Genomic DNA, 23232 nt, shown 5'->3' with positions numbered 1-23232 from the left:
CACTTCCATCTAAATGTTAATTTGAAGGCTGTTTCTTTAAGACTGCAACAGATGCTGTGAAGGTCTACTTGCATTAGTCATCAGTGGGTATGAGAAACTGAGCTGTGGTGTTGCCAAAGCAAAGCACAATGTCTCTCTCCCCCCTTGGTTGTGTTTTTCTGTTTCCTCCTTATCAACCGCTTTTGTCCCCTTAAATCTTCTCTCAGCGACAGTAGTTAGCACAGAGGCATATGGGAGAAAATAAGACACTCTGAAACCATTTAGACTTTTGGACCTCTCTCAGATTGGGCCACTGTTTTGGTCTATCTCCTAACAGTATTGCCAATTTTCCACTCATGATGCCATGAGAATACTCTGAAAGACACATCAGCATCCTGTTTGTCTCAGACAAAATCAGTGCCTTGCACATGCATCGAAACAGATGCAATCAGACACTCTAGTCGTGTTTTCAACTCTAGAAATGTGTTTTCTATCTTGAAGAGTTTTGGTGTTATAAATCAGAGGAAATCGCAGAATATCTTTTTTTCTTTGGCCAAATGGTTCACCTTTTTATATTAAATCTTTATTATTAAATGATCAAAAATGATTATATTCACTTTATGAAAGATTTTCCACTTCCAGTGTGGTGCTAAATGTGGTGAGATGTGATGATTCATTCTACATTTCAGTCCTCTGATATCCTCGTCTGGAGCCGCATTAACATTCGCACGCACACACTGCACACAAGCTCTTGCCCAAGTGTAGCATTGCTACATCTGCTAGCATCACCACATCCACTACCATCACTACATCCACTACCATCATTACATCCGCTAGCATCACTACATCAACATACAATTTTGAGTCGAATGAATGTAGGGAGCAGCTCAGTTTAGAGCATGACTTTAAAGTGAAACAGTAAAACATGAAACTCATCTTTTAGATTCATTGTATCAAACTAAAAAAATATTGATGTTTGATTTGATTCTTGGTGTGTGGTGAGGGACTGAGGCTACATCCACTATACTACTTGTTCATTTGAAGACGCATCAACTCTGGAATGGTTTTACCTGGCTTCCACACAACCCCAGAGTTTTATATAGTTTTATATAATCAACCAATAATGTCTCTGACCATGTAATCTTTGCTAACTAACTGTTGTGCAGTTAAATTCTGCAATTTACAACAATGCAACTGCTTTAATGTGTAGAAAACAAGCTTTTATTTGAGCTATTGTGTTTGCAGCGTAGCTTCCTGTTAATGTTATGAGACCTGCAGCGAGAATGATTGAATCTGACTTGTTTGCTGTGCCATGCTTTAATTAGCATGTTTTCATTCTTTAGTTTGAGTTTAATCAGGTTCAGTGTGCAGTGCATGCATCAGGACATAACCACGGGGGACGGCAAAGCTCAAGACTCCTCCCCAGCACAGGTGTCAGGTATTTCCCAATCTGCAATCAAAGCAAACTGATTAGTGGCAGTGCAGAGTGGCCTCTGTTTTTTTTTTTTTGTCTGCATGGACTGTGGAGAGAGCTGATGCAGATGTCTGTGGACCTGGAGCGTTTCTGGTGTTTTTTACGTTGATTTTTACCAAAAAAGGAAACTTGACACTTGATTATGTCAAAACAACACCTGTATCTGTGGATTGTGAAAATGGCTGACAATTTCTTGGAGTGTTGGTTTCCTCATGAAGGACGCTACAAGGACAGGAGCCACTGGACCGAACAGTGCTAACCTGACTAAGAGAGTCGGCCAAGGAGAGAGGTTTAAAGGACTCTTCTCCAGCTGCTGCACACCTGAACGTGTCTAGGTGGGTTCCATTTTCCCTCTTTAAGACAAACCATAGGAGGCAAATACACCGAGGTGAATTCACCATCTTGTTTCCTTGTGCCTAGAGTCTACACCAGCTGGACCACAGTTTGAGCTGACCCCACCTCCATTGATTGTTGCACCTTAAGTAAAATGAAAATAAATAAATTAACCAACAATTCTCTGTTTGGTGTGGTGGTTGTATGTCTGGTCACTCCTTCAAGCTAGGTTTTATTTTTATTAAAAATACCTAAAATCTCAACATTTACACCAGCATGCACATCCTCTATCAAAACTGATAAGGAGCCAAAACGCTGGTGTGGACATCAGTATTTTTATTTAAAAATTGCTGTTTTCAAATAAAAACGCAGTAGTATGGATGTAGCCTGAGACTTGGTGACTGCTTCGGCCTGTCAGCCAAATAACAAGACAAGTCATCTGCATGTCTTCAACTGGGGGACTCAGTAGTGGAGTGGACATCTTGCGTGTGTGGTTTAAGTCAACTTAACAGTGTGGCAGAACAGTTTTGAATTGTTTTACGTTATTTTTACACAGAGGTTGAATTGTCAAATTTTACTAATGCATTATGTGACCATTTAGCACAGCTGTACCCCAGACTTACTGATGGTGCATTCTGACCCCTCACTGTTTAGTTTACAGGGTTTGTTCATACAAAGAATGTTTAAATTTTAGTGTCAGTTGTACAGTTCACCTCCATCCCTGTATTATTTGCATTAAGTGTTCCTATTGCTGCTGTCTAGTTGAAAGAGAAGCCTTTAATTTCATGCATTGTAAATAAAATCTGCATATTTTTGGTACATCAATCTGTGGTTCCACTTTATTCTGGGTCTTGTGTCCCTCGGGGTCACATACTTCATTTCAGATGCTTTCAGGGTATTTTTGTAGCTGTATTATTTTGCTGAGCTGTTTTTAGTGCTGCAGATTTCAAATCATCTATTTGTCTCTTCATAGTCACACGTGTTGTCACTCTGACCTCTGTGCTGCATAACTATCAATCTGAGGCATTGTAATTATACTTGAGAATTCACCTTAGAAGTCACAATAGGCTTCTTCTATTTCTTCTTTCACAGTCATAAGTATAGACAGCAGCTGCATGAGTCATGATGGGGCTGTCAGTTTTTTTGAGCGCTGAGTGGATGATGGAGATGTAAAATGGGGTTTATTGCTCATTACAGTGCTGTGAGAGAGAGCTGGAAATATTTGAGTTGAGCCTCCAACACACCTTGATATTAGACTGAGTGACTGTGCCCAGGTGTGAACTCTCTCCGCTGCTTATTTCAGTTCTGTTCCGCCTGCTCAAGGGAAGTTATGGAATCATAAGATCAACATATGCAGGGTAGTGACTGAGACATAAATTGGAAACCATGAAACACTCCATAGTTGCATTATTCAACGTGTTTTCCTCACTGGGTTCTGTTTCAGTATGTGACCATACAGCAGTAATGACGACAGAAACATTTTAAGCTAGAGATTGAATACACACAAACACTAAAGTGCACATATTTTATTGGGCTGTAATGTGACACATGCCCATGAGACAATGTTGAAAATTTCCCAGGACAGTGCTGGAAATACTATAGGTCACATTGATCTGACCTCCTCTAGCAATTACTCCAGTCATTTCCTGGGGGGTGTTGGATTAGGTCACTGTTATTGCTAATGTGGTCAGTGAGGTTCCATATTAGTTATAACAAAGGATTTAAAGTATGATCCACCACTGACCGCTGCCCACTGTATGCTCATAATTGCAGAATTTCAAAGCAGAAGACGTGTTATGGATCGCCACAATGATGAGACTGGACCAAAGGTGGAGTCCAGCACAAAAGGTAGTTTCAGAGACAATAAAAAACTTGTCCATGAATGGCCTCTGGCATTTTTGGGTTCCAATTTGTCTTTTTTTTTTCACAGGAGACCAAGTCGATGAAACACATTATTCATGGGGCACTCATCTCATTTACTGGACACATTCCCTGCAAGAAAAAGCAGTTATTGCTTTCATGGCATGAGGGGTCAGCTGCTGATGAATCCTGACACATCAGCACTGTTGGGTCTCTCACAGCTCAGTGTGGAAGGCACACAGACGTCAGGTAATCATGAAATATCACAACAGAACTGCTTGTAGATTGTAAGGGGTGTTGCGGTATTGAGTAAAATCAAATAAATACATTAATGTAAAAAATACTTTTCATTTGTTTCATGTAATTCTACAGATCTATTAATTTTTCAAAAAACTTTTATCTGTTTAAAAAAGAAAATAACTTTCTATGTGCCGATTTGAGATTTTCATACTTTGAATCAATCGATCTTTGAAACCAGGATTTCGTGAGACTGACCCAGTTGTGTCCACACATGGTTGGAATCAGGATAGTTTCAGGTTTGGTTGGTTGGATTTGAGGTAGTATTATCGATTGTGATAATAGTTTTATGTTAACAATGGATGAAAGTAGGTTTGTGTATTGGCAATAATGTAAAAAAACAGCCCCAGACAAGTATGCTCACTGTCATAATGTGTGAATGCCAACATGTAGTGTACTGCAAATCGCACTTTTGACTTTGTTGCATTACCCAATTCGTGCAAATTGAAGATCTTTCTTCCTTCCATGTCAAATATTTCTCAAGTGTGAGAATGCAACAGTTTGTTTTGCAGTTGAAGTCATTGTCTGTTGCCCAACTGGGAATTTTGGCTGCACTTTCATTGATTCCTGTCTGACTTGCTCACTAATTTATATATAATTGGTTGGTAGTTGGTAGAGTCCTGGGAGGGCCACAGACAACTATCAATTCACAGCTATTAGGACATGAAGAGAATCTCAACAGTTCAGTGTTTTCAGAAATAAATCATACAGTTAAATTCAGATTATTTTTTCTGAGAGTTAGACTCTGGTGGCCACTGGTGGTTTTAACTTGGTATACTCAATCGATCATGATCTTTCTATTATTGTATTAATTTCTGCCTCATGCATTATGTTATTGAAAGATCACCAACAAATCGAAAACATTTTGTCGTAGGTTTGAATTTACTCAAGCCAAATGTAACTGAGAGCTGTTTTGCATATGTTCTCATTGCATCTGACTATTTGTGTGCACTCATCTGTTCAAATGTGTGTGTCCCTCAGTGAGTGCAGCATTTTCATTTCGTCTGATTACTGATCATGTGTGAGAAGATTTTAACCACCCCCTCAACTGCAAACAAACACACACACAGTCTCCAAGACTCCGGAGGACATTTCAGTGACTAAGATTCATTTCTTTGAGTCACACTCTAACCTCAATAATAATAATTATTACCTAGACTGAACCTTAAAACATGTCCTTGCCTTCAAATGTATGATTCATATATGTGTTAACAGACTTAGGTCCCAACAACATGGAAATACGTAGACCACACACCAAGACACTCTCAGATGACTGATGGCCCTGGGCTCTTCTCTGTAAATGACAAGTGCCATCCATAACAGGCAGGCAGGGGCTGGTAAAGTGATTACTTTCATAACACACAGTGTCCTGGTAAACACAGCTGGCACCACGTCTGTCACGCTAGACACGAAGGCAAATTGCTCAGTCTATGTAAAATTACAGATTATCTTTTAGGTTGGTTTTAACAGATGGATGGACTGCACCTTTATTCCACCTCACTTACTGTAGCAATGGCCTGAGTCAGGGATGGACAACTTTGATAAACATTGATAAGATACCGGGAGGACTTTGGGTCTAATGTAAGCACGGGGGAGCAGATTATAAACTCATTATATGTCATTATCTGATAATTACATGCATTATAATTCATTACAAATCTGGCACAGCTGTATAATGTGATTTTTATCAGACTGCACCATATCCTGATTATAATGACTGTACTGAGATTTGCTTATCATATTACAGTGTAAAAACAAACGTAGTGCGTTGTGAAAAAGGGTCATTCTGTTAAACATTTCAAACATACATACCCATGGTATACCCACTCCACTTTTGTATTTTTGTGTGATTAGACCTGTGGGTGCAGCATAGACTGTTTACATAGCAATTCAGCTCTCATATTACACACTTAGCCAACAAACAATAAGCAGATTTAAACTTTGGGACGTCGCTGACAGTCAATTCTGTTTCACATTGAGAAACTATCAATGTTTTTACGGCTTTTGTTCTCCAGGTCTGCATAAATATGTCATCAACTTCCATTTTATGTTTTGATGTTGTGCAGCTGCCAGTGTCATTGTGCATTGCATTATGGGACAATAATTGACTGCATACTCAAAGTACGAACACTAATGTTGGAGCCAAATGGGTGTCACTTTGTATCATCAACATGTTTTTGCATAAAGATACAAAAACATGTTAGTGATGGGTCATGTCCCACAATCAAGTATTAAATGTGTATATATATATATATATATATATATTTATATATTACGATTTACACAATTCAATTTCACAAAACTATACAAACAAATACTCATTACTAAGAATCTACATTCTGGAACTAGACCAAACCTGGAGAAATTACTGAGGTCATGTATGTAAAAAATACACTTCAGCTCTCTGAACAAATTATTTAATCTGACCTTTTTGTGGCAGACGTTGAAAAACCACTGGTACAATTACAATAATATATTTTATGGTCTCTTTATCGTGCTTTCTCACCTTTTTTATGGAACGTACATCATTAATAAGCTCAGTTTCATTCATAGTCATTTTTCCTTCCATGAAATTGTTCAATTGCTGTGAAAATTCCCAACTGAGCTCAACATAACTTCATCAGCCAGAATATCTGAAAACACCAGTGTGGACGTGTTAATAGAAAAAAGAGGGAATGAGGTGCGGGTTGTGATTCCATTAAAATATATGTAAAACACTGATGGGGACAACGTTGATTATGAAGAACTTGTTTCATCTTGAAGTGAAATGAATAAGGAAACTGAGTTTAATCATCTTTGTGGCTGAGGATTGCAAATTACCTTTCTTTCTTGCATTTGTATCCACCTCATTTCAAAGATAAACACTTGCTCATAGATGTCAGTTCTTGGAGTCTTCATCAAGACTCAGTTATTTTCTCAATTATGATGCTATGTGTGATTTTTGATTACAGCGGCGTGTGAAAGAGATATTGCTTTGGAGCAGAGGAGAGGAAGACACAGATGTCAGGGGACATAGAGATAATTAGTGAGTGGCTGTCACAACAGGATACTGTTGAATGACAGCATTATTTGTTTCCCTCCATCACTAACTCATCATCTAATTAAAGGTGGCACTTTATCTTTCACATTACGTCCAGTGTCTCACCATCAAGCCTCAGTGTCACTGTTTCCCCGTCTCCCACTTTTCCCACCATTGGTTTTTATCACCACTGTTCCCTGAAATGCTCCAGGGTTTTACATTGCATGCATTGTGGGAGATTTAAATAGAACATTCTTGGGAGGACATCTGTGACGCACTACGCCTTTAGGGTAATCGCATCAGTAAGGGGCTGTACAGTATGGACAGTGGTTGTACGGACAACTGGGCAGGAGCTTGAATACCAGAGGGTGGATGTGTAAGAGTGATTCTCAAAACATCGTTGTAGATAGAAAATATATATTATACAGGATTGTTTTCAAAAATAAACAATATTGAACTGGAATGTTTCAAACCTGGCGATCAGGATCCTCCGGTCTGCATGCAAACTTCTCCCAACGTCTGATGCTGAATGGTTTTGCATTTTTCTCTTTCGTCTGTATGTAGTGCTGTAGTCTAGTCCTGGGTTTTATTTGCGACCTTTAAGTTGTTGGCTTTTTGAGTAAAAGCACAAGTGTATTTCTTTTTGGATGCTTCAGTTTAATTGTCGTGGTATTAAACATAATTGTCATACTGTTTTAGGTTGTGTTGGTTTACTTGACTACAACAGAGCTTATGATTTGTCATAACTCTCTTTTAATCTTTTTAATATTCTATTTTAAATGATTCTACTGATCAGTGGATTCTGTGTGTCTTGCTGTTTTAATTTGTGTGTTAAATGTGCATATGGACTGCAGACTTGATGTATCACTGTGCTCCTTCCATTCACTCGTCGATTCAGATGATTTTTGTTACTTAAAACCACCTTTGTCTTTTTATGGAAATCTAAACTTCAAATAAAACAGCACATAAGTTTAAAATATTGGACCGTAGCGTGTGCACAGCAAAAGCTCTGCTGTAAAAAAGTTAAAGCTGTTTTATCTTTTGTAATTTCTTTTGACTCATGAGTTCACTCCGTCATTACATTAAGTTTCTAAAGATTATTTCCCATCATGCATTGGTCACGTATAAAAATTGTCGAGAGACATTTCTTCATAATCTAAGAAACACCTACAGTAGGTTGGGAACTATATTTGCGTCTTCAATAAAATGTTTCTTCTAATTATAGTTAAATTAGAGCAAATCACAATAAAGGTCAGTTTAAATTCGGTGCTTTCCTGTGTCTATATTTGAATAACAGCGTTGGAAGCAGCTTTGTATTGTGTTAATAATGAGCGGTGGTAAAAAATGGCTCCATGAAGCAGCTGCACCTTCAAGTTCATCGTGTCAAATGAACTGATTATTCAAACAGGGAACATATAAGCAATGTACAACTTATGATCTCGAATTTATTGAAAATGATGATTTAACAAAATCTCATGAAACTGCTTAAATTGAGTTAAAGCCGATTTGTACAGCAGCAGGGTGACTTTTTAAATTAAACTTCAAATGATTTACATTTATATTTGCTCTGCTGGGAACTCTAAATTCAGTTTATTACATTATGAAAATTTCACAAGCCGATAACCAGCGTCCAGGATACTGCAGTTCTTAATGTTTTCTTTGACAGTTCAGTTGATATATAAATATGTTTTCACTTGTACCTGCAATTCAGCCATGAATAATTTGGGCCTTTTAGAAGCTATGTTATTATCTAATTTGAATTGGCTACTTGCATCATGTTTGCAGTATTTAGCTTTTATTAATATGACACTTCTTTTTAACAGTCAGTTAAAAACTACTGTAATGAAACCATGTTTGGCCGTAACTCGTCTCTCTGACATTAGACAGATATTTATTAAATGTCCTAATTTACAGAACATTTAATTTCTTTTCTGAAGTCATGTTCTCGCTCAAGGACAAAAATCAATGTTGGCTCACTATAAATTTTCACCAACCACACATTTTATTGAAGGGAGTCCATTCACTGCTGAAAACAGTTAATCAGATTCACCCTTGCCATGGCCTGTGCTGCGTCAGTGCAGGAGGGCAATTTTCCTTGACCGCCTACTCCAGCATGAAGCACCACAGACCATTGTCTCTCAACTGTGGATTTTGTCTTGGGCTGCTGCCATGCCAACATGTCTGAGCCACCCGGCTGCCATCAGCTCAGCCCTCGGACTGATGTCTTGCAAGAGCAAAAACTGTCACTTTACAGCTCCTGTAATGACGAGAATATTAGATTTACTTCTATACACCAAAATTAAAGTAAAGTCATATAATCCCCTTGTATCTATAGTGTGTTCATTTGGGAGTTTAATTATTGCATGTATTGTTGAGGACATAATTTCCATGAGGAAGACAAGATATGAGGCAGGGGACTGATCCCTCTGTCTCGTGGCCTACACAGATTCCAGTCTTGAGGTTTCCACATAAATACTGCAGCCAAGAGAGGGTTGATAAATGGAGAGTGAAGAATGGAGAGAATATAAAAAGAAAAGAACATCATAGAAACAGAGGTAGACTTGTGATGCAGAAGGGGAGTCAAGTCTTAAAGTATAACAATAAAGCAGCTGTCCTCTGATGAGTGTCCCTGTGTGAGTAGCTTCACAAATGAAATCCAGCATTTCAGACGAGACAAGAAGCTGCAGTGAAAATAACGAGCGCTACAGTTCGTCACAGTTTCATGACTAGTTGAAGAAAATTAGTTTACAGACTTGCGCCGCTGTGTTTTCTATCTCTCCTCCCAGGCTAGTTATCTCTGATGCACTTGAACCTGCCAGCTCATGTTGGTGGAGACAGACAGGATAGCGCACGCCTGGATTTACCTTAACTGTAACGCTGAGGGAGATGTGTTTTCATGCTGATGATGTCCTCTTCCATCCCACTCTGCCTCTGATATGGTGTTATCTTTGGGTTCTGACATTTTGCATTGGTGATCAAATGTTTGAGCTTGTTCACTTTGTAGATGAAAGGCAGTGCAGAGTGTACACACTTAGTCAGTGGCAAATGTTTGCTCTGAAGATATCTCATAAAATGAATGGCTGTCATATTTTTAAAAAAGCTTTTAAATGCTTTTATGCTCATATTCATGTAGACTAAGATATTAATCATGGGGACTAGTTTCCTGTGTATGATTCATTCAATTCATGCTCTTTCAATTTTATAGCTCAAATGGTACTCTATTAAGATTCTATATCAGGGTTAAGTTAAGATTCAGATATTTGAATATATTTAAAATAAAATGAAATTGTCATGCATCCACAATATGAAAAACTGCAATGAACATTCAGAGCTTCTTCTAATTAGGCATTTAATAGAAATACAGCAGGGGAGTATTTCTAATATCAAATGCCTCAGACGTTTTAGCTTCTGAGTTTATTCAGTGCTGAAAAGAACATGTTCCCTAATTGGATTGGGAACATGTGCAGTGAATGTAATTCTAACATCTCAATCATGCACAAAATGTCTCCTTGATTGTTTTATCTCATTTTTCCCCCTGAGGCTGCCAAAATGAATTTGTCTGATTCTTGTTGGCAAACAGCTGTCGACAGTTTATCTTCTTTAACAAGCAGAAAGGGACATTCTTGTTTTCTCATTAGTATCAAAGATCAGATGTGTCTTGTAGCTTTGCTTTGCATACACACCATGTGTGATGCAAAACTCTTTACACAGAGAGGGAGCCAGCGAGGAGGACAGAAAGGGCGACTAAGAACATGGCCTCTCTTCTGAGGTGCAGACTTCCATTTAGACAAAAGTGCAGGTACGTATCTCTACCTCTTCAAATTCCATTTGAAGATCCCGTCTGGCCGTCTCAATGTGTTATTGCCACATCTCAATGCATGGAGCTCTGAAGATAAGAGCTTTTTGGTCCCCCTCTTATGGCTATCTAGTGCAAACCAAGGTCAGTGCCATTATGCTTTTGCTTTTAGGACTCGTGCTCTTTAGAATAGAAACAAAAAAACTCCACATTTCAAGTGAAAAAGAGGAACAAACATATTGAGGGCTCCTCATGTCTTCTGTCAAAAGTAATTGATGGTATAAATATCTGTCAAAATAAAATGCCACAGTGAAGGTATTGTACTTCGAAATCAATGTTGAGAACCGTTATTTTCATTATTTACTATTATTAAATATTACAGCAATATTGCACAGACGGGCAGTGTCTGTTCATATGTGCATAAAGCAGCCTCACAAAGTGAAGATGGTCAATGTTCCTGTCAATGCTTTTGAATTTTAAATTCATAGGACCAAATAAAAAGGGTAAATTAATATGACTATTTATAAAAGTGGTTATGTTCCCACAATTCCAAGCAAGGATGCCGATGTGCAAGAGTTTCCTCTGCATATACTGTATATATTAGGGTTACACTCTTTATACAGAGACTTTGATATCAACATGTTATATAAAGTCGTCTTTAAGTTGAAACCTTTTCTTTTTTCTTTACATTGCTGCATAATTCTACTGTATGAATCATTTTACTTTACAATGGCTGACCAGCATTAAGAAAGTGATGATGATAATGATTTATACTGTAAATATTTATATATTCACAGAGCTGAAGGGAGGGCTCTACATAATGTACTGCATAGATACTTTCTGCAAACATCAGTACTGAATGTCCTCGATCATCGGGCTTCATATTACATCTAAAGCACTGCATTGTTACAGAAGGCTGACATGCAAATAAGTTTGACTGCTTGTGCAATGTTGAATAAAAAGAGCTCTTTGTTAGTCTCACTGCATTGTTGAATATGGACCTGCTTCCCAGTCAGGACAGTAGGACCATCTAGTGGCTGGTTTCTAAATTGTTACAAGATGCAGAGAATTGCAGTCATTGTAGTTGCAAATGGTTAAAGACAAAAAGTCCCAGTGGAAACGAGAAAGGTCGTCTCTGAGAGGAAATCAGCAATGAGCTGAAGGCAGAACAATGCAGCTCTTCATCACACAGCACAATGCAGCAACAGTCTTCTGACTGAATCTGCTCCTCAAAGACATATTTCTGATGTCTCTGATATTCTGGCCCGTCTGAAGAAAAGTTGAACATTTTGAGCTTCGTAAAAAAGTTGTATTAGATTGCTTTTGTGAAGGAAAAATGTGATCTTTTGCTGCTCAAATATTCGACCAAAACTGAAGAAAAAGAAAACTGAAAACAACAAACATTAAACTTTGGTTCTATAAAGAGCATGGTTTTCTTTAAATTCGGGTCCGCTCATGATGGCATGTTCAGAACCTGAACCATGACATCATGGGAGAAGCTTCCTTCTCCAGAAAACAATAATATGTAATTTAATGTCAGTGAGTGATTTCTTCAACCCCTCCATCAGCATAGTGTTGAGTAGATATCGGGTGAATCTTTATTTCTGGTGTTGAGTAGATATTGAGTCAATTTTCATTTCTTGGTGAACTATCCCTTAAGTTTGATTATTAATTTTGGAACAAATTACAGTGGGCATCTTTCGATCAAATCTGAACACGTCTTCTCTCTGTTTGAAAGCAACAGATGTGAGATTGGTGTCATTTTGGGATAAATCTCAACAGAGTTAATTGAGCGACTCCTTTATGACAATAGATTACTGGGAGGAATGTGTTGTAATTCACACACACACACACACACACACACATATATATATATATTCTACTAATTAATCATTTGAATGGTTGCACATATTCACTCTTAATAAATAACCTTTGATTTAATTTTTTTAGTATTTTGATTGATCCAGCTTTACCATCTAAAATCATTATTGTCAAGTCAACCAAATAATGATTCATAAAAAGCCCAGACATACATTTAATTTAATGATTTATTGACATGTACTTTTTTATTTCCACCATGGTTTCTCTTGATACCAATAGTATTTACCATAAAGTTTCTTTTTCATTTAAATTACATTTATGTTTTACTCACATACACATTTATTGTTTCATTTTCTTATTGCAATAAACAAGAGTAGCCAGAATGAGTCAGGTATTGCTACAGTTCGCCATACAAACTCGTTGTCCCCCGTGACAATGAAATTCAAAAATAACTTTATTGGCAAGACAAAAAAATTACACCATAGCCTCTCCATCTCTCTCTCTCTCTTCTCTGGGAGAGACTGAGGGCAGAATAAGGCTAAGGCTAGTTGCCTAAACACAGCTAACATGAAATACCTGCCCAGAAAAAAGGAATCTAACATTTATTTCCCATACGTGAATGATGAAATGGATCAATGGGAATAACCACAGACTGAACGTGTTAAGGACGATATGAACATATCTGTGGTGCTGCTACTTGACTGACCTACCAGGGACACTGCAGTACTTTGTCAGGTCGGGTCATTGATAAAGTCTGATAGTTATCCAAGGTGACTGATTAATCTTCCTAAACCAAACGTGTGCATGTTTATGTTTTGTTAGGGCACTATAGCTCCAGGTCGCTTCTGTCTCTGATTGGCGGGGGAGAGGGGGGCAAGGGCTGGTCCCAACACACACAAGAATACATGGTAACACACACACACTGACACACACACACACACACACACACACACACACACACACCAATGGGCGAGAGAGAGAGAGCATGGATTCTAGAAGAGTTATCTCACACACAGAATTAACTCTGCAAAGGAGGCTTCGTCCAGCAACAACAACAAAATAAAAAGCACAACGGTGGAAGCGGACCCCGAGCCAGTTTCTTCTTTAAGTAATGGCATTGATAATGTTCCTCAGGACTTACACTTAAACACATTTCACACACACAGAAAAAAAAATGCAATTCAGTAAGTTGAACTAAAAAAAACACATCTGTCTTTAATAATCCCTTGATACCTGGCACTGTACCCTGTTCCCCAAGCAGAGATTACCATAGTAAAAAGGCCCTTTAATATGAAGGGTCAGTACCTAAACCCAGCTCCACCTCTACCTCTCTCTGTCCCTCTTTAAATCCCTGCGAGGGCTCGCACTCGCCTCATGGAAGAACAGAAAAGTCTGTCAGCTGGCATGCTCCCGGTTTACACATGACTCCAGACAACATGTCACAATGATAACAAGTCACTCTGATAAAAATTGCTCATTGCATTGCAATATTCAGACAAAGGTAAGACATTAGAGCTCATTGCTTCTCAATGAAAGGGCACAGTGTACATCTTGTTCAGAAAAAAGGGAGTGAAAGCTTCAAGCTGTCGAGCAAGACAAGTCAGGTCTGTGGCTGCCCGCTGAGTTAGTTTCTGTGCCTGTACGTCACTCAAATCCATGATCTGCTGAACTCCAGCCTTTCTGCTTTTCCCTTCACGGATGCAGATATCAACATTTTCTACCTACAAAAATATTTTTTATCATGTTTTTTTCTCATTTTGCTCATTTTTATGCATGATATAAACAAACAGTCCAAACCAAACAAAACAAAGTGCTCACCAGTCTTTGTAAAAGAAAACAAATCATGGTGCATTTCATGGCTTTCAATTGTAAGACAGGAAGTATTGATGGACGCCTTGGGCTCCAGCTCCGAGTGGCTTCGCTGTGGGCTTCTGAGCTCGGCTGTCACTCCGGCTCCACATCATCTCTCCGAGAACGTATTTGGCTTGGCTTTCATTGTCCTCTCTTTTAATTTGTTCCCTTTCAGCATTATGGTTGCCAGCGCCAATGTGCCCTCGACCATGGACTAATTTGAACCTTTGGATACGGGGGAGGTGAGGAGAATGGGGCAGGAATGAAAGATGTCCACCCAGTGATGCAGAGGCCTGACCCTTCAGGAGCTTATTGCATGGTGGCGGCTGCATGCAGAAAGAACATGAACACATCGGAGTCCAGGGTCAGACCTAAGTCATTACCTTCACACCTACGCAGCCAATCAAAAGACCAGGGTGATGGTCAGGATGTCAGTAAATGCTTTTTTGATATCTTCATGTGAATAGAAGTCTCGCTCTAATCGTATGAGTTATGTTCTTAAATATTACTCATTACTGTGAGCAAAAGCACACAACCTTCCCATCTGCATTCTAAGCTATGGACAGTGATTGTGTATAATACAGCAGTACAGTACGCACCAATGTGTGAATTCTGTTGTTTTCCCCGTCGTCTCTCCCCTTTGAGAGCTTCTGCTCTGACTAATATGAAGGTTGGCAGATGTGCCCTGCAGCGATGCTTGTTGGTGAGGTCTATTTTAAAAAACACAGATTCGTTCTGGCCTCTGTGTGTCTGCATGCCGCCTGGGGTCACTCCCTCCACTGACCCGTGCCAGCCCTCCTCTCACCTCACCCTCTCAAGAAATGACAGTGGGGAACACAATCCCCGCAGTCACTTCTCTGTCCCCCCACACAGACACACACACACACACACACACACACAACCATCAGACGCTCAGATGCGGTCCTGTCAGCCCGAGTCATGCTGTATCTAGCGAGAAGCTAAGTGTCACAAACTGAAGAGTTGCTGGCCTCCAGTGCAGAAGGGGGCATGTACAGAACGGCAGAGGCTGCCACAGCTACATGTGACGCAAACAGCGAGGACCCTACTGACAAAACATTACTGTCTTGGTTTTTGAGGTGCATAGGATGAGAAGAACACGTTGAGCCATGATGACAGGAGAATAACCAACCTGGCCGGGAATAATTATGTAACACTACATGTGGTTTAATGTGTCCGGAAAGGTCTGCATGTGTTTTGTCTGTAGCCATCGAGGCGGCCGTGACAGGGCCACAGTGCAAGGGAGAGGGACCAGGGGAGGTGAGAGATGCCCAAGGGAGTTCAATGCATAATGAATATCTCTCCTCTGCTTATTCCATCACCCAGAAGTCTTTGAAATGAAGGGAGAGTTTCAGGTAAAGGGAAGAAAGAGAGACATATACAGTACTTCCACTCCTCTCTGCTGCTCGTTTCCCTTGTTTTCTCAGTTCAATATTTAAATGATTGGATTTCCCACCCCCCTATCAATTGCTGTTTGTTGATCATGTTTGTATCTTCACAGTGTGCTTTTGGAGTGGCTGTTCCTGACTGGCCGAAGTCAGCAGGTAATGTGTCAGTAAGGGGAGAAGAGGATTGGCCCGTGGGTGGTGCGGATGGGCCCCGGAGCAGGTCTTAGGATGGCGTGGCTGAGAGGCGGGCCTTGCAATAGGTGATGGTGCGGGTGAGGCCCTGAAGCTGCCGCACGGAGGGCCAACTGGTTCGACGAAGCTGCAGCGGCCATTGCAGCAGCAACAGCCAAGGGGCTGGGCAAGAGGCCTGCACCCAAAGCTTTGGTGAGATCCTTAGAGAAGGTCAAAGAAGACTAAAAACAGAAGGGGGTGACGCAGGAAAAACAAGCGAGGGGGAAGGGAGAGAGAGGGATAAAAGCATTAGAACCAGAAGGTCAAAACATGTCGGGGAAACAAATATAGATCTTCCTTTTCAGACTCTTTGGATTTGTCATAATGCAGAGATTTCAGACACAGCCAAAAACAGACACACTTTGGAAGGGACCAGATCAACGTGCCTTAACCACACTTCGTGTTCTTGTTTATCACTGTGTATTTGCTCTGTGGCTCTCAGGTTTGTTGACTGAGTCAGAATTAAACTGGGAGTTTGAAAGGTTACCGTCAGATCAGCTCCCCTGTGCTTCTTGTGTCGGCTGAGGAGGGGGTTAGGCTTGCCCGCCATGCCGTCCCGGTGCCTTCGACTTGATATGTGCTGGAAGGAGAGAACACAGGAAGACAGATTAGCCCCACTATTTGTAAGTTTAAATGTTTTCCATGGTGGACCATTAAAACAGATGAAAAATCCAGACACATTGGTTGATTATCTTCTTTCTACCTGTTTGAGTTGGAGTTCAGAGTTGACCCGCACGTTGCAGATCTCACAGTGGAAGGTTCTTTCCTGAGTGTTGGGGTCCACCGGCCCCCCTCCCTGCTCTCCAATGGGTTTGGGGCCCAGGCGAGGATACGCCTTGATGGGGCCCAGCCCGCTCCGTGCCTCCAGAATAGTTTTGTGTTTGGTACCTACACAAAGAGAAGCACACAAACAAATACACGGCAATGTCATTAACCGAGATGAAATTACCTAGAAACTAATGGAATAAAATGGAGTAATACATTGGAGATGTATCACTATTTATAACATATGAGTCATGCTGCTTCCACCTGACTAAATGAATATGAGCATGGACAGTGTTTCTCTGCAGCTCAAAGCACGGAAAATCAGTAACAGCCACAAAGATCAGAGCCTAAAGAAAAGAATATGTATGAGGCTCTTGATTCTCCAGTAAATCACAACATATGCAGGACATAAATTACAGAATGTGTTGCGATAAGAAGTTGTAGTGCCAGCTTTTCACCAGTAGATGGCAGCAGTTGGACAGCTGTGCAGCTGGTGATGTGGAGGACAAACTCAAAGCCCCCTCTGATGTTATTATTATAACAGATTGATTATGTTTGAATGAGTGGAGAGGTTGAGATGAGGTCAAACATTATTTGCAGCATGTAGTATCTCCACCACATGTGCCAACATCGATGAAAGCACAAAACCGCCGAAGCTTAACTTTCAAAATAAATAATTCTGTCCGTAAATGTCAAAGTTTGAAAATTGAAGGGCAGGTTATTATGAGAAGCAGGTTTGTCTTGGCGTGGATTCCAAAGTCTTTGCTATAAAATCATTACACCTGTGCTTTTTACTGTTTCACAGTGGGAACAGATAAAGATGTTGAATTCTGAATGAAGTCCACACTGTGTAATGGTTCCCAGCGTTTGAAATGCCATTGTTTCTGTCAACCATCAAAAATGCTGAGCATTCAACACACTGAGCAGCTTCATTATAGAAGTGTGTTTAACACAGTGGACATAAATCAATATAAAACACACAAACTCAGTCATCTTAATGTTCTGACCCCCTGCATCCTGTTTTAAATCCAATTATTACACCTGCAATAATAAAAACTTGAATACCAAGCAGTTCAGAACAAATATATTCTGTCAGACGCTGGTGATAAATGATGTCCACATGCTAAAAACAATTTAAGATATTCTGAACTGTGGGGATGCATGTTTCATACTTTCATGTATAGCATTTCTATGTTCAGTATGTTTTATAATATCTCTAATTTTGCAATATATAGAGGAGAAGAGCTGTTACTTTCCATTTCTAATGCTCTGCAAAGCAGCACGCGACATGAGTGTTGCAGAATAGTTTCTCAATAATCACACATTTTGTTCCTGTTTTGTTCAGTGAAAGAACAACTGCTTTGCCTCTCTGCTCTCAGAGTAAAGTCTTGCACTGTCACTGGCTCTGACTTTGAATCTGACTCACTCTCTAAAATCCCTTTGAACATAGTTAAGGTTACAGAAGAGAACGGAAATCGTGGAGGTCGGGTGGCAGGTAGGGACATGGAGGCTGTGGGCTCCACTGTGGAGCAAGGGGCTGGAATGGTGGATTTTGCTTGTGGCCAGCAATGTGCTCCTGGGGTGTCTGTTTTTGCCTTTGTTCTATTTTGGTCCGACAATGGATGGCTCAGTGGAGTTTTCGTCTTTGTGCGGTTGACTCATAGCGTAAACTGTCACATACGGAGACAAGGAGCATTTGCAAACTCACAAAAACATGCAGTGTGTTGACAGGAAACTGCATAAATACTAAAATAACATTACATAAGCTTCATCAATCTTAGTCTTTTCTCTCTTTTTTATTGGTCTTCTCTGCAGTTTGTTCTGTGCCACGCATGCTGCTCATGTCTTTGTGTCTGCACGGCATATGCTTTTAGTTTTGAAACCTGCTAACATGCACCGTATTGATTTTGAGAATGATTAAGGGTGATTACTTCCAGATCATTTCGCTCATAGACTTTCAGCCATTTCCTCTCTTATTAATCCAGGCGATAAACTTTATTAATTATCTGACGAGGCTGTGGTCATGTTTAGAAGCTGTAATATACTGTGTGTTTGTGTTGTTTTACTTCCATGTGCATGTACATAATCGATGTGCTGGTGGGCAGATGTAATGCAAATGTACTGTTAGAAAGTTGATCCTACAGAATGAATCAAAGCGTGATATGTGAATTATAAAAATCTTCCATGGGTTAATCGGACCATGAAGTGAGTCCACATTTATTGATTAACACTTCAACATTAAGAGGTATCTGTTGGCAGCCGTCTAACAAACCTCAAAGGAAGTGGGATTGAGTTACACTGATGTGGAGGCCGTCCCTGCTGTGTGTTGTAGTTTTTCTATTTGGAGTAGATGTGCGTGGAGGAGAGTACGACTCCCTGAAGACAGAGCGGAGATCCAGCAGGTAGAAACTGCTCTCAGAGGTAAACAAGGTCACAGGCAGTGCTGAAGTGTAGGCCATAAAGAATTAAAGCAGGCAGACAGCAGCTCGGGGATATTTGGACCCCCTGAGAAAGTGTCGTCATGTGTGAAAGCTGTCTGACTGAATGTTGAGGCTGCTGTTGTAGTGAGCTCACACACATAACAGCCCATATCTCTTTTATTTTCCCTCTAAATCCCCATACAGTGGTTATCCGCCTTAACCATCCCTCTCTACAACTTCTCAAGAGAAAGGCTTCAGGCTATGCTGAACACATTTTTTAAACATCTCCTGCTGCCAATGACAAGATAAATCATGAGTCTCTGAGTCAGGGGGAAAGTTCTCTTTTACATAATGATATGTTCTTGTGTGATTGGGGTGTTGATGTGTTTGCAGCATGCCGTGTGAGCGAGCAGACGCTCAGGTGAGGTGAGGCACCTTGACTGAGCCGCTCGGTTGCGGAGGTGCTGCCTGTCAGTGTCAAACAGATCAGTTATCTGCTGATCAGAGTTATTCTCAGCGTCCTCTGCTGGGTCGCACTGAACCTGAAACACTTACTCAGGACATTTCTTCAATCAAATTTGTGTGTGTGTGTGTGTGGGTGTGCAACTGTGAGGAGGATCTGTAAGTAGCATAAATTGTGTATATATAGAAACAGTAACAGTGTTTAAATGACTATTTAATTGCTCTTTGCCCTAGTTTAAATGTGTTTACCACCAAGGAGCATACATTTGTTTTTTTATTGAGCAGTATCTGAAATTGTGCGAAATCTGCTACGGATCCAAATAAAAAGCTGGATCTTGTGAATTTAGATGTGGTTTAATAAGGAGGCTGTTGGGCCTTGGCAGAGGAATTCACTCTACTGAGATTCTAGTTCTTTATGAAGTTACTATTTGATTTTCCTGGCAACAGTGATTGTGAAAGTTGTGAACTAACGGAGAAATTTTCATTTCAATTCTCCCCCCGCTTTCCACCCACCTCTCTTCTCTCCCCCATTTCTAACCTCTCACCCCTGTCTAGTCAAGGAAAGTTGAGATGATGTAAGTATCTTATCTTCACATTGTGCAAAAAGGTATTCTACTAACAAGCATTTGCATTTTTTAGGTCAATTATAGAGAGTCATAGTTTTAGGTTGCTTCATGGGACTTTCCAAGCAAAATTCCTCAGACACACAGGTTGGGAAACATTTTGTTTGCAGTAGTTTTGAGAATCCAACCACAGAGAAAAACCAGACACCCAACACAACATCCAAAGAGAATCACACTCAACTCGTGGTTGGATTGCCAGTTAATTTCTGGCAGCAATCAGAGGTCATGCATGAACCCACCTTTGTTATGGGCCTCCAGCTGTGACAATGAGTTGACTGCCACCTTGCACAGTGAGCAGTACAGCAGCTTCTTGGCCTTGTCTTCCTCTGTCTCTGGGTTGGACGGGCTGCTGGAGGCCGAGGCGCCGGCGGCTCCCGCTCCGGGCTGCTCCGAGGTGGCGCTGCCAATTCCGCAGCCTGGGGAGGGGGAAGGGGGGATCAAGGGAGGGGTGAGGGTGGGCAGGAGGGGGCACAGTGTGGGCACGGGGGAGTCCATGGGTGGGGTGGGCGGGGTGGTAAGAGTGGGAAGGGGCCCCAGGGCTAGCAGGGGCCCATTTAACTGCGAAAGAGGCCTCGGTTCATCTACAAGAAACAAAGGAGAGATATAAAGTAAGCATCAATGCAATGTGGGAAAGAATATAAGCACTTTTACTGTCCAAAAAGTTAATAACACCCAAAAGAGTGTGACTTTATTGTCTTTAAACTCTGTGGTGAAGGCTGGAAAAAAACGACCACGTCAAACCACATGGGTAAACAACTCCCAGCTGAACGAGGAAGGCTGCTTCACAGATCAGACAAACCAGCATAAAGCGCTCACAGGCGGAAGTGCTTTCTATTTCCTACTGTACAGGCCCATTCAGAGAGCACTCCTTTTAATTTAAGTTACACATAAAGTGGTTTAAGGGAGGGAAAACTCTTGTCCCACATGTTTAAAGGGATAGCCATGTGTTTAATATGTTTCGAGGCTTTTTGAAGTTTGCAGGCCAATCTTTCACTGATGTGGTCTGAATATCTTCCGAAGCGAGAAATAGGAAACAGATAGCTCAGCCTGCATGTGCATGTTTCCACACTTTTCTACACACCTGCTGTTTTTGACTGGAGTTCAAGCTAAATGACACTTGCTTTGTAATAGGTCAGTAGGAGTCCAAAGAAAATACCATTAGGTGAGCTCTGCTCTCACTGTCTGCACACTCCTCCCACACTTCTCTGTAGTTTCTGATTGTTGCGTGTGTTTCAGTGTGCAATGATTGCTTTTTTCTCTTTTCCCTCACAGAACATGCTTATACATACATTTCCAAACACATGTTTCTGGTCAGCCACTCCCATACGCAATGCCTTCGGTATTCACTAAGCAGTGGGCGTTGGCTGAAAAAAGACCCCCTAAATTTGGGTGGGGTATTCTGAACTCTCCCATCAGGAGGGACCAGCAGGCCCCCTTTCTCAAGCTCCCCAGGATGTAGTGCCAAAGACAGACAATGCAAAAGCCCCAGTGGATTATAGTCTTAAAGGGATAACATGGAATATTTCTGTGAAGAAAGAAATATTGACTTCAACTATCCAGATTCCTTTTCAAGGATCACATGCTTTGTCATTTTGTCACATGACAGAGACCATGGTGTTTTCTGCTTTTGATCCACCCTGCGACTCTTATGTGACTACTGGTAATTTGTGCATTGTATAACTACAGAGCTGCTCTGCCTATTCTATTGCATCATCTCCGGTGAAAATGCCATTTTGAGTGCTTTCCATTCCACCGCTTTCCAGGATCAAAATTCCCTTTCTTTCCAGAGTGAAAGTTTCCAGCTGCAGAGCTGCGGCTGCATGTGGCGTTTGTCAAACAGATGTTTAATTAAAAAGAATACAATTATTTCATGCACTGACTTTAAACAGCGTGAGAGAGTTAATTGTGACTCTAATTGTGCCTGTTTGTGCCACTGTGCAACTTAGCTAGTTGGGTTGACTAGCTCAGAGGCAGAATAATAATAGTAACGTTTGCCCACACACAGCACATACACATGCCCATTAATTCGTAACAATGTGGAGAAACAGACGCAGGATCCACAGAGCCAACAACATGTGGTTTGAGTTAAAATCAAGAGGGGAGAACAGAGGTGCCTGCCCAGATAGAAGTGAGGGATAACCTGGAGGTCCGCCACACCATCACATCCAGTCCCCATTACACCTCATACCACCCCCCTTAGTACAAGTTCAGCTCGAGGCCAACCCCTTTGGGCTGCATAGCAATGTAGCCACAGTAATGCACTGAGTCTGTCTCAAACCCAAATCCCTCCTCTCAGTGAGTGAGTGTCTCTTTTTGTCACATTTAGTGAATAAAATGAAAAGCATGAAAGATTCTGCACAGAAAAGAAAAAATGCTATATTTTCCCTCACCCAAAGTTCCAAGTATCCAATTTTCCGAGTTACTCGATTCTTCAGAAAGTGCTGTAAGTCTAATTAAACATTGATGAGGCAGTTAACTGACCTTTGTCCCCTTCTAGCTGGCCTCACAGCCAAACAGAAGAAGGGATTATTCACGGGGAGAGGTCAGCAGAGGGAGATAACTCAGTCCAGATGCTTTACAATACAGCCTGGTGTGGCTGCATGGGCTTAATCCGCTTCAGGAAATTAAAGCTACGTATAGTATGCGGTCATTGGGGAGAGGTTCTGTTGATAAAGCCATGGGATTGAATACAGACCAATTGAAATTCAGGCCCAAGGAACTTCCATTGTTTCCCGCGAGAGTCAATGTTCATCCTGATTCCTTAGGGGTGACATTTCCTCTTGTCTGCAAAAAGCTTTTTGAAAATGTAAAATATATCTGATTGTGGAATTGGTGTGGAAGGCAGAAAATTCAAGAGTTCCTGCGTAAGCTTTTAATATGCCTTTACATCATGGG

At 40.7% G+C, this 23232-nt stretch overlaps 1 protein-coding gene and 1 long non-coding RNA gene across 4 annotated transcripts in view; one reads left to right on the top strand and one right to left on the bottom strand.

Annotated features, from left to right (window-relative positions):
* Positions 1 to 964: 964 nt before the first annotated feature.
* On the top strand, positions 965 to 1966 carry LOC138410588 (uncharacterized). The gene is made up of 2 exons (XR_011243296.1): positions 965 to 1788; positions 1874 to 1966. It is a non-coding gene; the product is annotated as an uncharacterized lncRNA (long non-coding RNA).
* Positions 1967 to 12792: 10826 nt separating this feature from the next.
* znf385a (zinc finger protein 385A) overlaps positions 12793 to 23232 on the bottom strand; it is a 60189-nt gene continuing 49749 nt past the window's right edge. For all 3 annotated transcript variants that reach the window (XM_020088958.2, XM_020088960.2, XM_020088961.2), the window contains 4 exons: positions 20577 to 20918; positions 16771 to 16955; positions 16555 to 16647; positions 12793 to 16249 (listed from right to left, as the gene is read on the bottom strand). In XM_020088958.2, coding sequence (XP_019944517.1) covers positions 16001 to 16249; positions 16555 to 16647; positions 16771 to 16955; positions 20577 to 20918 — 869 coding nt within the window. In that variant the 3' untranslated portion in view covers positions 12793 to 16000. The remainder of the gene's footprint in view (positions 16250 to 16554; positions 16648 to 16770; positions 16956 to 20576; positions 20919 to 23232) is intronic.

This window comes from Paralichthys olivaceus, chromosome 6, assembly GCF_024713975.1.
Source record: "Paralichthys olivaceus isolate ysfri-2021 chromosome 6, ASM2471397v2, whole genome shotgun sequence".
Classification (NCBI taxonomy): domain Eukaryota; kingdom Metazoa; phylum Chordata; class Actinopteri; order Pleuronectiformes; family Paralichthyidae; genus Paralichthys; species Paralichthys olivaceus.
This window is presented reverse-complemented; position numbering and strand designations above follow the sequence as displayed.